Below are 13,966 nucleotides of genomic sequence, written 5' to 3' on the forward strand. Positions count from 1 at the left end.
TTGCTTAAGAAGTGGTCAGGACTGAGTAAGTTGGAGATGGTAATTAACCGTTTTTGCATTTCAAAAGAATGTGTAGAATTTTATGAGCAAAACGCCTTTGCTTTTTTTTTGGACTGGGGGAGAGGTATAAATTGAAGCTAATTTATACTACATTATTTATAGAACAAACTAATATGATGAATCTGCCTTGCATATCTATTTTCTCCTGAATAAGCTGAAATGCTATAGAATTTTACATTGCAATTAAAACTCCTCTCGATTTAGATGTGAAATGAGACTAAAATATTGTAGGGTAACTAGGGTGTTTCACATAAAAGGCATCCTTTGATACTAAATGTGTCTCTTGTGCATAAAAAAATATCCGGGCGTAACATTTTTAATTTTTCCTACGTAAAAGCATGTTTTTGGGAATTCCTAAGCCCTTTAACATTTAGTGATACTACCTTAATCACCATATTGGACAGTAAATAAAAGATGCATATTTATGTTAATTCTTTTGCAGTAAGAGTTTACAGAGTTGTCTTCATTTGAGACATTTTCCCATGCCAAGCAGGCTATTAGTTGTACCTGGTATACATAAAAAGAAGAAAGAAAAAAAAGGACAGCACAACATTAACAGTAAACAGTCCTTCACAAACTTGTGAACGAGAAAGAAGATTTAACAGGTCTTCAGGAGATGAACATCACTTGTGGGGATAAAAGTCCATTGTATCACTCCAACAGGGAAGCTGGTCAGTTAATAATAGACTTGTTTGTGAAACATTACGGCCTGCCATTCCTCTGGCAGTTGTTGGGTGGGTTGTTTATTGCCCCATTTAGATGGGACGACAGTCATCTTAACGACTGCTGACATCACTGCTAAGGTTATTAGCGCTCATGCAAAGCACTTAGGCACGCAGAGATCACCGTTGAATTGTGGGTGGCTTAAACTGACTTAACAACAAAGTTAGAGTGGCTGTAAATAGATAGAGAACGTGATATGGCACAGGCGGTGGGCCCATTTTTCTGGCCCCTTCCAGTAGCTTTTCTTTAACATGTAAGAAATGAATATGTACCAAAACGTCTCTGGGTGCATGTTCTGTCAAATGTTTGGGACGGTTAAGTCTGTGCACCCTGTCTATTATAAAATCTTGTAAGGCATACTTCGGTAATAGCATTTTCACAAGGTTTTTGCAGGTAATGCATTAACTTGGAGGCAGATACTATTTCTGGAATCCCTCAGAATATAACATTGTGGCGTGACCTGTCTTTCAAGTCTCCACTTTATTTTGAAGTCGCTCAAGTTCCAATTCCAAGGTATGACGTGCATCTACGGGACAGTGCAAATTTTGCCATTTTAGTCTTCACATGAGTAATTCTGTTCCCTGACTCAGCAATAGCTGAATTGAGGGGTTGAATAAGTTGAGCAAAATTAGAGTGTAGAGAAATTTGCAGCACTTTCAATATGGCCTTCATGAAGATATCAGAAGCTGATGTATCATTGACAGGAATGTCGTCAAAGATGTCAGTTCATGGCGGGTGATATAGCTTTAAGAAGCATTTGGTCACTCACTCCTGCACTAGGTTGCCCATCTTTGGAGTCTATGACTAGCTGGAATAGCCTGAGGAAAAATAGGCTTTAGCTGTCATGTAGTTTGGAAGACAATACTGATGACTGTGTTGTTGTGGAATCTCCCACCTAACTTTCACAAGGCTTTACTTTGAATTTGCATTGCTTAGTTGCTAATCGATGGATCAGAGCTGTTTCTTCACCTGAGTCCCTCAAAATTCATGCAGATTCAGATATAGGGGAGCTTCCCCGCGAGCTTCTGTCCATGCCATCTAGGTCCTTGTTGCATCCGTTCTAAGGCCTGCACTTTGCCTGCAGGCCAGACCAGGTTTTGGGTGTGCCCTTGCTTCTCCTGGAGCTGAGGGATGTGGTAGTTGCAGGTGTAACGTCAGTCAGCACCTGGTGCTGAGTAGCTTGGCTCCTACTTAAACAGTGCCAGCATGATCTCCTGTGCTGGTCAATCCTTCAGTTACCTTTGGACAGCAACGGAGGAACACACCTTGGCTGAAGCTCCTAGCTAAGTTCTTTTATGCTTTGTTTGGTTTTCTGTTTTTACCTTTCTTTTGTGCTAGGGCTCCCTGACAGGGACTGGTCAGTGGCCGAGGCACGCGTGCGGGCTCACACTTGTCGGAGTGGTCTGTCCGCCGAGTAGGCAAGGCCCCCTCCTGGGTTAGGGGACGATAGGGAGAGAATTCCCCTTAGTTTTTGTTTCCTTTTGCACAGTTGTGCCTTTTGTTTGTGTTTTTGAGGTTGCACGTCCGGAGGACGCAACAGATTGACCAGCCCTTACCTACTCAGGGAGATTCTGTGCAGTTAACATGAATCCCCTTGAGGTTCTGTCGCACCAGCTCGGCACGCTGGTTGCTGAGGTCGCTGAGATTAAACAGCGACAGCTTGCGCTGCAGGTTCCCAGCAAGGAACCAAAAATTGAGCTACCTGCCCGTTTTTTTGGTGATAGGCAGAAATTTGGATCCTTTTGAGAGGCCTGTAAGCTCTATTTTAGACTTCGTCCTAGCTCTTCGGGGGATGACGCCCAGAGGGTGGGCATTGTAATGTCCAGACTGCAGGGGGCGCCACAGGCATGGGCGTTTTCATTACCCCCCGCATCTGAGGCTCTGACCTCAGTGGATAACTTTTTTGCTGCTTTGGGTCTTATTTATGACGACCCCGATAAGATAGCGGTGGCTGAGGGAAATATCAGACGTTTGCGACAGAGAGATTCCACTGTTGAAGATTATTGTGCTAAGTTTCGACGTTGGGCAGCAGAAACTCAGTGGAATGACCCTGCTTTAAAGAGCCAGTTCCATTATGGTCTGTCCAATGAGATCAAGGACGTACTGGTAGGACATCCAGTACCTCGCAGTCTAGATGAGGGCATGTCTATGGCTATTAAAGTTGGGAGACGGATCAGGGAGAGGCATCAGGAACTGTCTTTGGATCCCAGCCTCCTACCTACAGGTATGGAAGAGCCCATGCAGCTGGGGTCTCTAGCTGGCAGGGTTAGGAGGAGAAGGACGATACAGTTTAATGGCCGATGCTTTGTTTGTAATCGTACAGGTCATATGGCTCAGTTTTGCCCACGTCGTAATGCTCAGTGGGAAAAACTAGATGGCCTGGAAGTTAGAGGGAAGGTCCCTGTAGGCCATCAGATTGCTTGGGTATCCTCTTCCGGGCTGGTACTTCCCGCTGAAATTCGTTATGGCAGTGTTGACAGTTCCATACGAGTCTTTTTGGATTGTGGAGCTAGTATTAATGTAATACAACAGGAGACTGTCAAACGTTTAGGCTTAGAGATGAGTGCTTTGAATGTTCCCATCCCTGTGTCCGCCATTGATGCTGCTCCACTATCTCAGAGAAATCTGAGTTTTTGTGTACCTAATGTCCATTTAAGGATTGGGCTGTTCCACACAGAATATATAACACTATATGTCATGGAATCCCTCCCTACGCAAGTAGTTTTGGGGTTGCCCTGGCTGCGTTTACACAACCCAGTAGTGGACTGGGAAAAGGGGGACATTGTTAAATGGAGCCCTGGTTGTCTGTCCAGTTGCATTTTTGCTGATATAGCCTCCATTCAGGCAGAGGAGTTGCCTGAATTTATCGCTGACTTCTCTGATGTGTTTTCCCAAGAGGGGGCAGACAAATTACCACCGCACAGAAAGGGGGTTTGTGCCATTGAACTTCTCCCGGACTGCAAGTTCCCCAAGAGTCGCATGTTTAACATATCGGCCCCTGAGAGACAGGTGCTCAAAGATTATATCCAGGACAGCTTGAGAGGGAATCATATACGACCATCTAATTCCCACTAGCAGCGGGTTTCTTTTTTGTAAAGAAAAAAGATGGCGGGTTACGTTCCTGTGTTGACTTTAGGGAATTGAACAAAATCATGAAACGCAATCCATACCCTCTCCCCCTTATTCCGGATCTGTTTTCGCAGTTGAATGGCTCCATTTGGTTTTCCAAACTAGACTTGCGCGGGGCATATAATTTAATCCGGATTAAGGAGGAGATGAGTGGAAGACTGCGTTTAATAACCCAGACGGGCATTTTGAGAGTCTGGTGATGCCTTTTGGTCTCACTAATGCCCCTGCTGTATTCCAGTCCTTGATCAATGAGGTTCTCTCTCTATTTGTGGGCAGATTTGTACTAGTATACTTGGATGATATTTTGATCTTTTCTGCGGATTTTGAGTCCCATGTTTCTCATGTTCGCCAGGTCCTCCAAGCTTTGCGTGAGAATTGTTTGTTCGCCAAAAGAGAAAAGTGTGTGTTTGCTGTACAAGAGACCACATTTTTGGGGCATATAATTACCCACGAAGGGTTAATGATGGATCCTGAGAAGGTCCGAGCTGTACAGGCTTGGGTCCTACCAGATATTGTGAAAGCCTTGCAAAGGTTCTTGGGGTTCGCCAACTATTACCGTAGATTCATTAGGAATTTTTTGGTGATAGTTATACCTCTCACTGGTATGACTAAGAAGGGGTGCTTTCCTACTAAATGCTCGACGGAAGCTATGCAATCATTTCAGAAATTGTAGAGGTGTTTTGCTACTGCTCCGGTTCTGGTGCAGCCAGATACTTCCAGGCCCTTTATTGTTGAGGTCGATGCTTCAGAGGTGGGGGTTGGAGCAGTTCTATCTCAGGGAACGGAGACATTGCAAGATCTCCGCCCGTGTGCATTCTTCTCCCGTAAATTTTCGTCTTCGGAGCGAAATTATGACATTGGGGACAGGGAATCGCTGGCAATTAAATGGGCATTCGAGAAGTGGCGCCATTTTCTAGAGGGGGCGCGACATAAAGTTACGGTTTTTACGGATCACAAAAATCTCATATATCTGAAATCTGCAAAGAGACTTAATTCCAGACAGGCACGCTGGTCGCTTTTCTTTTCCCGTTTCAATTTTTTTGTTACATATCGTCCAGGCTAGAAGAATGTGAAGGCCGATGCTCTTTCCAGAAGTTTTCTTCCAGTAGTTTCTGAGGAACCTCCTGCCCCTATCCTGTCTGAAGGAGTGGTGGTGTCGGCAGTGTCATTAGAGTTAGAGGAGCAAGTCCGTAAAGCACAAAATTTGGCCCCGTCAAAGCTTCCGGCTGGGAAGCTTTTTGTTCCTGTTCATCTAAGGTTACAGGTGTTGGCCGAGATTCACAGTTCGGTGTTGGCCGGGCATCCGGGGATTAATAGTACCCGTAAGTTACTCTCGAGAACCTATTGGTGGCCGTCATTACTACGGGATACGTTCAGTTTTGTTTCGTCATGTGAGGTGTGTGCCAGAACCAAGTCATCCCGCAGTCGGCCAGCCGGTATGTTATTGCCGCTGCCTATTCCTAAGAGACCATGGACGCATTTGTCCATGGACTTCATTACGGATTTACCACCTTCCAACAGTAACACTGTTGTGTGGGTGGTAGTGGACCGGTTTAGTAAAATGTGCCATTTTGTGGCACTCCCCGGTTTACCTAATGCCAAGACATTGGCGAGTTTGTTCATTTGCCACATCGTTAGACTACATGGTTTGCCAGAGAATATAGTCTCCGATCGCGGCGTACAATTTGTGTCTAGCTTTTGGCGAATAGTCTGCTCTCGTTTGGGTGTCCAGCTTTCGTTTTCCTCGGCATACTATCCTGAGACCAATTGGCAAACTGAGAGGTGTAATCAGAACCTGGAGCAGTATTTACGTTGTTATGCCTCAGAAAATCAGGAGGACTGGTCGAAGTTCTTACCGCCAGCCGAGCTTGCTCTAAACAATAGACCACTGGAGGCTACGGGGACTTCACCTTTCTTTTGTAATTACGGATTTCACCCATGTTTTGGCCCCCTTTCATAGAGGATTTCAGAGGTACCAGGAGCAAATGAGTTTTGTTCCGATATGGAGCCCGGGTGGGCGGAGGTCCAGAAAAATTTACAGCAATCCGTTCAGCGCAGCAAGCGAGTTGCAGACAGTCACCGCTCTGAGGGGGCGGGATTCTGTGTTGGAGACTTGGTGTGGTTGTCTACCAGAAATATAAAACTCAAACAACCATCCGCTAAACTGGGCCCGCGATTTATCGGTCCGTTTAAAATAATTGAGAAGATTAACGTGGTGTCCTTCCAGTTAGAAATTCCCAGCACGATGAAAATTAACAATGTGTTCCATAAATCTCTGCTCAAAAGATTCATCGATTCTAGGAATGACTCACCACCCCCGGCTCCTGTGCTAGTGGATGGGGAGGAGCAGTTTGTAATCAGCCGCATTCTGGACTCCCGTATAGTCAGGAATTCCCTGCAGTACCTGGTGCACTGGCGCGGTTATGGCCCAGAAGAGAGGTCATGGGTTCCTGCAGCGGATGTCCATGCTGATCGTCTGGTAATAAATTTTCATAGATCAAACCCTGGTCGTCCTGGTCCTAAGTATCCTGGGGCCCCTTCTAGAAGGGGAGGTACTGTTGCAGCCGTTCTGAGGCCTGCACTTTGCTTGCAGGCCAGACCAGGTTTTGGGTGTGCCCTTGCTTCTACTGGAGCTGAGGGGTGTGGTAGTTGCAGGAGTAACGTCAGTCAGTACCTGGTGCTGAGTAGCTTGGCTCCTACTTAAACAGTGCCAGCATGATCTCCTGTGCTGGTCAATCCTTCAGTTACCTTTGGACAGCGACGGAGGAACACACCTTGGCTGAAGCTCCTAGCTAAGTTCTTTTATGCTTTGTTTGGTTTTCTGTTTTTACCTTTCTTTTGTGCTAGGGCTCCCTGACAGGGACTGGTCAGTGGCCCAGGCACGCGTGCAGGCTCGCACTTGTCGGAGTGGTCTGTCCGCCGAGTAGGCAAGGCCCCCTCCCGGGTTAGGGGACGATAGGGAGAGAATTCCCCTTAGTTTTTGTTTCCTTTTGCACAGTTGTGCCTTTTGTTTGTGTTTTTGAGGTTGCACATCCGGAGGACGCAACAGTCCTGCGCTGAGGACTAAGAGAAGTAAAAATTAATAAGCCTCTCTCCAGTTTTGCTGATGACCTCTTCTCTCTCCATGGTAACTTGGACATGCAAGGCAGCCAGGTCTGTGTAGCTGTAATTTTAGCTTTAGAGTTGATTTGGTACCCTGGTGGATCAGGAACTCTGCTCTCAGGCAGACCTTCACATTGGCAACCAAGCCATGCTCTCCAGATGTTGCCTTTGGTCAAACTTAAACCTACATTTCCAGAACTGCAAAGCAGCAGTATAAACAACTGAGCCACCACACTTCATTTTTCTCCTTGGAAGGTGAACATGGAGAAGAATAAATAAAAGAAAGAGAACATGTATACTCCTTGCTGATGTTCTCCATAATCAGCTGTGAACCTAAAATCCCATTGCTATAAGGCAATAGTTCTCGCCACTGGGCCATTAAGCATCTTCCTTTTCCTTTATTTCTCCTCCTGCTTCTTCTTCTGTGGAAAAGAAGAAGGATATCTCTTTTTTCTTATTCATCTTCATTTTTTCTTTTCCTTCTCATTCTCTTCCTTCATTTTCTGCTTATACTTCTTAACCTACTACTCCTTTCCTTCTTTTGATTAACTTTCTTATTATTCTCCTTCTCCACCTGAGGAGGAGGAATAGGAAGAACAAGCATGGTGGCTCAGTCATTACCACTGTTGCCTTGCTGGAATTCTAGGTTCAAATCTGTCCAATTGCAACATTTGAAATTTAATATTCTCTTTTTGTTTATTCTTCCTGTTCTCCTCCTTTGCTGTAAAAAAACAGAGGTGGGATGACTCAGTTGTTAGCACTGCTGCCTTTCAGAGCAGCAGATAGAAAAGTGTTTATTTTCACTATGTGTCTATTCTTGCTGTTCTACTAGTCCAGAGTTGATTATTATGTTTTTCAAAGCCATGCAGATGTTGACCTGCATGGGATTTGAACCTAGAAGCCCAGTACTGAAATGCATAAGTGCTAGCAACTGAGCCACATTAATAAAAGAACACACAGTTCTGATTTTTATTCCCATTGATTTTAATAGGAATGGTAATCAGCCATTCTAATTCACGATCATTTTTAGAAGATCGGGTCGGGTACCTGAATATTTCATTAACAGCTCCACATTAATCAAGGGGACACTATTACTGTCTGGGCATTATGGATGAATTAGTTGTATTGAGTTGGAGACAAACGGTAACTTGCTGAAAAAGCTAGAGCCAAAAATGTTTTGTCTTAAATTTTGAAGAGACGAGTCATGTCTGAAACAACTCATCATTGAAGTCTGGGCCAGATAGAGAAGAAAAGTAAAAGCTAACAACCTCAACCACAGAGGACATCACCCATACGTCACTCAGTTAAACTGTACTATATGTTCTGCAGAATATACAGTATACATTATTTGCATTTATTTTGGGGAGGCATAAATCTTTATAGACTGGAAAATATATACACTATATATGTCTAAGGACAATAGGACCAATGAATGCAAAAAATCACAGAGGTGAGGAAAACAACAAAGACATTATTCACTGAAAAAGCCAAAAATGCACTACCTGATAATCTGCAAAGAAGACACAGTTGCCATAGGTATGATCGCCATAAGGCAGGCACAATCGCCGTAGGGTAGGCGCAACCGCCATAAGCCCTAAAAATATGCAGTCAGACAGGCAATGGTGTGGAGGAGCAACTTGTTCATTGCAGGCTAATATGCAATCACGCACTCAACCCAGCCCATATTGGGGAGGAGAGACTGCATATAATGATAGCCTGCACATGTGAACGATACCAAAGATGCCAGCCACAGATGGCTGGTGACCCACCATACAGGATATCAACCCTCACTGATATAACAGCGGGTTGCCCTGTATCTCCGAAGTGGGCCACACTGACTGACATCTTGGGCTCCCCTAACAACTCTAGCAAACTACATACAAAAATACTAATGCATACTAATAAAATGCGGGTGTTGGTATTGCATTTTGACAGTATCAAGTTGGGGGAACAGGTCCAAACTCTGCCCTTGGGCTCAAAGGACTCTAGATATATCCCTGGTTCACACATAGAAGTAGTGCCTATTTTACCTCTAATTCCCATAGTTTTGTGAGAAAGGTTGCACATGAGTGCAAAAAAGTACATCAGCGCTGCTTACAGGGGTCTGTAATAGCACAAAGAATCCACCAAGTAGTGATAACAAAAAAGAGGATTCTTTATTAGGACGCACAGGTCCTTCAGTGCAACGCGTTTAGTCTAACAAGACTTTATCAAGCACACAAAAAACATAGTATCTATGTTTTTTGTGTGCTTGATAAAGTCTTGTTAGACTAAACGCGTTGCACTGAAGGACCTGTGCGTCCTAATAAAGAATCCTCTTTTTTGTTATCACTACTTGGTGGATTTTTTGTGCTATTACAGACCCCTGTAAGCAGCGCTGATGTACTTTTTTGCACTCATGTGCAACCTTTCTCGCTTATCTACAGTGGGTACTATTTGCCAATAGCACCCACCATCATCAGCAGCTCTCCGGACCTAGCCCCCCTGATTGGCGCAACGGATCCCCACCACCCATTTATATATATACTGGAGTATATATAAATTACTACAGGCTCGCTTGGATTTGGAGGTGATAGTGAGGCTATTGCAGTCCTCACTTGTCACATACATTTACCGGTTCACCTACCCTTCTTATTGTGTATTGGTTTCCGGCTGGAGCGCCCTCCTAATCATTTTCTTCAATCCCATAGTTTTGTGATATGGTTATTGTGGTTGTTTTTAGACATGGAGCATGTTAAAAAATGGTTTTACTTGTAAAAACTGTAGGCTAATAACCTCATTGCAAAACCGTGACAATACATGGTAAAGCATGTGTGGTTTTTCCATGCAGTAATTAGCCATATTGCACAAAATCCACTACGTGAGCACACAACCTAAAGACAAATTAATCAGATTGCAGGGCCACCATTTCTACCTGTATTCAATAAGATTCGTGTACATTTGAATGAAATATCAAGTATATTTCTGTTCAGTGACTAACATAGTTTCTTTGGTGTGTTAAAATCATCATTATAGAGGTGGCGATACTGGTCACCGGAGATACGTGTGGTGACTGCTCAAGAAGAAATGTGACATTACATGGTGCTTATTTAGATAAATGGATTATATATGGTTGATCTGAGTCCCCCAGAGTTGGAGCTGCTCTTTGCAACAGCTCACTGCTCTGCTTTATTGAGGGAGGTCCCACAGTGTACTATACTTTGTATTAGAATAGCCATGCTTTGCAAATCCTAAAATACCACATTGTGCACTACTATATGTTAATAGGGTAGCACACTGGGGTTGTATTAGTGCTTGTTATATCTGTAAGTTCTACTATTCAAAGTAACAATAATGACAAACTAGAAAATGATTTCTTCTTAGGGCCCATTTACACACACAGATATCTTTCAAATGATTGAAAGATCAGCAATTGTTTTGCACAAAGTACTCACAGGCCCTAATTGCTATTAGTACTTTATTAGCTTCATTTGCATGCAAATGAGCTTCTGGGAGCTGTTACTCAGCAGGAAGTCTGAGCTCTGTAATTAGCTCAATTGCTCAGCCAGGGGCTCCCTGTGGAGAATTCAGCACCATGGACAGCAGACACAGTGTGCAGTCCTGCTTATCAGCTATTCTGTCCCTGGAGCTAAGAGCTGAGAACAGCTGTGACAATGTTATCAGCTGTAATTAGCTCTCCACAGAGCAGAACTGAAAACCAGCATTCAGCTGAACAGTGAAAGATGAGCACAATTAGACACAGCAATTATTGCTCAAAAGATGGCTTTTGAGTGAATTTTGAGTGATAATCGTTGTGTCTAAATGGGCCTTTAGACTTTAGTAGTGAAGAGACTTAGGCTACTCATCTAAATGTTGGAACTGAAAGACAGAATAATGGTCTGTGTTTACAGCATACATTCCACAAGTGAAAAACTAAAGGCGCTATCTAGCTAACATTAGTTTCATTGTAAATCATGTACAAAGGAAAGTAGAATTACCATTATTCCATTGTGTATAAAGCCCCTTCTGTACCGTGCAGGTTTCAGGTGAGGATATTCCTCAGTGCTTGTCACTCTGATGCCCCATACTCTCTTCCAGGCTTCATACAGCTGTACATGTACTGGATAGACACCTGAGTGATGTGGAGCCACTGCATAACCCATGTTTGTTGGAATACCATGCTCCTAAAAAGAAAAAAAGAACATTTTTATTTAGGTTTCTGCATTTCTATATACAAACCAAAGTAGGGGTGAACAACATTTTCTGGTCGGAGAACCACATTCTCATACTGAACCACTCTCAAGGGTCACAATAAGATTGAAAGGGATATTACCACCTTAGATATTTATGCTGTATCAAAGGAATAGGCTATAAATGTCTGATAGGTGTAGTTTCCACTTCCAGGACTCCCACCTATGAACAAAATGTGGTTATTCTTGCATGTATGTGGCACTTTTTATAGCTATTTATGGGTGTTGTGGTAACAGTCTAGCATTTGATGATACCCATAGACTACACTGCGGAACACAATTTTTGGTGACTGAGATGTTAGAACATTTTCAGGGTATTTTAGGGTCATAGGTTCTGAAAATGATATTAGTTTTTCTCCATCAGATCTGCTTATCAAGATATGACATATGTCCATATAAATGTATACATGTACACATTTGTATTATACATATAATGACTGCCAATCCAAAGCTGAATATACAAAGATAAATCCAAAGAAGCCTAGACCACGAACAAAACAAAAGTTTACCCATTGAGATGTTGATGAAACTACATTTTTGTGATTTCCTGCCATGAGATATTTCTGGACATTCGGGCTGGATGTTTCACAAGTAGTCCGCCATCATATGTGTGTCCCATCTTCCGCAGTCCTGTTCTTCTTCCAAGGTCCTTATGTTCTGGTGACATCGTTCACCCTGTTCATCACTTACATCACCAAGACCATCTGGAAATCCATCCAAAATGACTATGCAGGTAATGCAATGTAATGCTCATGTTACACCCCAGTGTTCAAAAACAGAAGTGAGCGTATTCTTTACAAGTTCACCGGAATTTGCTGCCTTATAAATCCCATGCAAATGCTTTACAACCGTACACCCACATGCCTCAAAGTTATGCATTAAATCTTGGAAATGCTGGGCTTTCATGAGTTTTGTAGTTTATTAAATTTTCCTGCTTTTAGCTTCTTCATGATCATCGCTGAAAATTTTCTCCATTTGTAGCCAAAACATATATTATTTATCCTCAGCGTCTTTACAAAATGTTTCATCAAACCAAATTTTATGCGCAGTGGTGGTGATATGTGTTATGGCAAACTACTAAGGCAAAATACTCGAACGAGTAGTCCCTTATTCGAGTACCTGCCCGCTCGTCTCTAAAGATTCAGCTGCCGGCGCGGGTGAGAGGTGAGTTGCGGCGGTGAGCAGGGGGAGAGAGGGAGAGATCTCCCCTCCGTTCCTCCCCACTCTCCCCCGCCGCTCCCCGCCCCCCGCAGGCACCTGAATCTTTAGAGACGAGCGGGCAGGTACTCGAATAAGGCACTACTCGCTCGAGTAGTTTGCCTTAGTGAGTATGCTTGCTCATCTCTAGTTATATGTACTAAAGCAAATACTGGTGGGAAAATAAATATTGCAAAAATAAATAAAAGCATCAGAAATATTTCAAAAACTAGAACTCCTAGGACAAAACGGATGGGATTTTAAGAATTAGCAGCACACAAACACCAAGAATAAGGTCTAAAATTCCAGGCACCATGAAATTTTGTTTTTTCATTCCCCAATGCTACAATAGAGAGCAGCATGCTTAGATAGCTACCTGTGACTCATATACTTCTTTTTGTAGTAAAAAACAGAGGTCAAGAAACCCTATTCTTCTGATTTATGAGGAAACTAGATATGGTTACATAGTGCACCATTAGTACTTCATCATCCCTGGTTCTGTGTCGCTTCTCTTCTCTCTCTTACATGGAAACTACTTAGGAGAAGAAACACACAGACAAGACATTTGTGTCCAGATGATTGAAGGTCATATGAAAGGGTATTGTGGAGTCTATATAGTCCCCAGGCTCCAGATTGTGAGATTGTTCACCCTTGTTCTAATGGTATCAACAACATACATGCAGTTGCAGATAATAAAAGTCATTGTTATCACTCCCTCTTAACCATTAAAAAGAATATGTCTCAATTTGTGGCATTTAGGAATGGAGGCTTTTTTTATACCAAAGTGGTACAGTAAACACTCTGTGCATTTTTAGGGTAAACACAATGTGTGCATGTTAATGTTTACTGCATTTACTATGATCTGAATCATGGAGATGTTTGGTCAGTTGTTGATTTTGTGAAGATAAGTTCATCTTGACATTTGCAAAAATTAGTATTAACTCTGCACATCTTGAACTTTTATTTTTAGGAGGTGTTTCACATCAAGCGATTGGCTTGGCTCACACGTATAGCCATAAACATAAAATTTTATGCACTGTTTTACCAAATGTTACACCCTGAGGGCTCAGTCACACGGGCGCATCGGCGCCCATGTGACTGCAGCCAGCAGACGGCCGTACCTGAAGACGGACGTCTCTCTGCAGCGCTGGGAGGAAGAACATGTGGCCGGCTTCATTGCCGGTCATGTGTTCTTTCATCAGAGCTGGAGAGAGACGTCCGTCTTCAGGTACGGCCATCTTCTAACTGTCAGTCACACGGGCGCATCGGCGCCGGTGTACGGGTGCCGATGCGCCCGTGTGACTGAGCCCTGATGCAAAGTTGCATGGACGTGCCTGTGAATATAAAGTACTAGCTAAAATTTTCATACTGTGCTAGATGTCAGATGTACATGGGTATGGTGGTATAATGTGATTAATTTAATACATAATTCAGATTTTATTGTTGTATGTTAAAACTACGAAAATTGTCCTAATATTCCTGGGAGAGAAAGGGGTAAAGTAGTTTAAGTCCAAAAAAAATTCTAA

The 13,966-nt window shown here is 43.2% G+C and overlaps 1 protein-coding gene across 2 annotated transcripts in view; it reads right to left on the reverse strand.

Annotated features, from left to right (window-relative positions):
- Positions 1–13,966, reverse strand: part of LOC136573611 (bifunctional heparan sulfate N-deacetylase/N-sulfotransferase 4-like) — a 387,126-nt gene that overhangs the window by 210,843 nt on the left and 162,317 nt on the right. For both annotated transcript variants that reach the window (XM_066574883.1, XM_066574884.1), the window contains exon 4: positions 10,992–11,177. In XM_066574883.1, the coding sequence (XP_066430980.1) occupies positions 10,992–11,177 (186 nt within the window). The remainder of the gene's footprint in view (positions 1–10,991; positions 11,178–13,966) is intronic.

Source organism: Eleutherodactylus coqui, chromosome 7 (assembly GCF_035609145.1).
Source record: "Eleutherodactylus coqui strain aEleCoq1 chromosome 7, aEleCoq1.hap1, whole genome shotgun sequence".
NCBI lineage: Eukaryota > Metazoa > Chordata > Amphibia > Anura > Eleutherodactylidae > Eleutherodactylus > Eleutherodactylus coqui.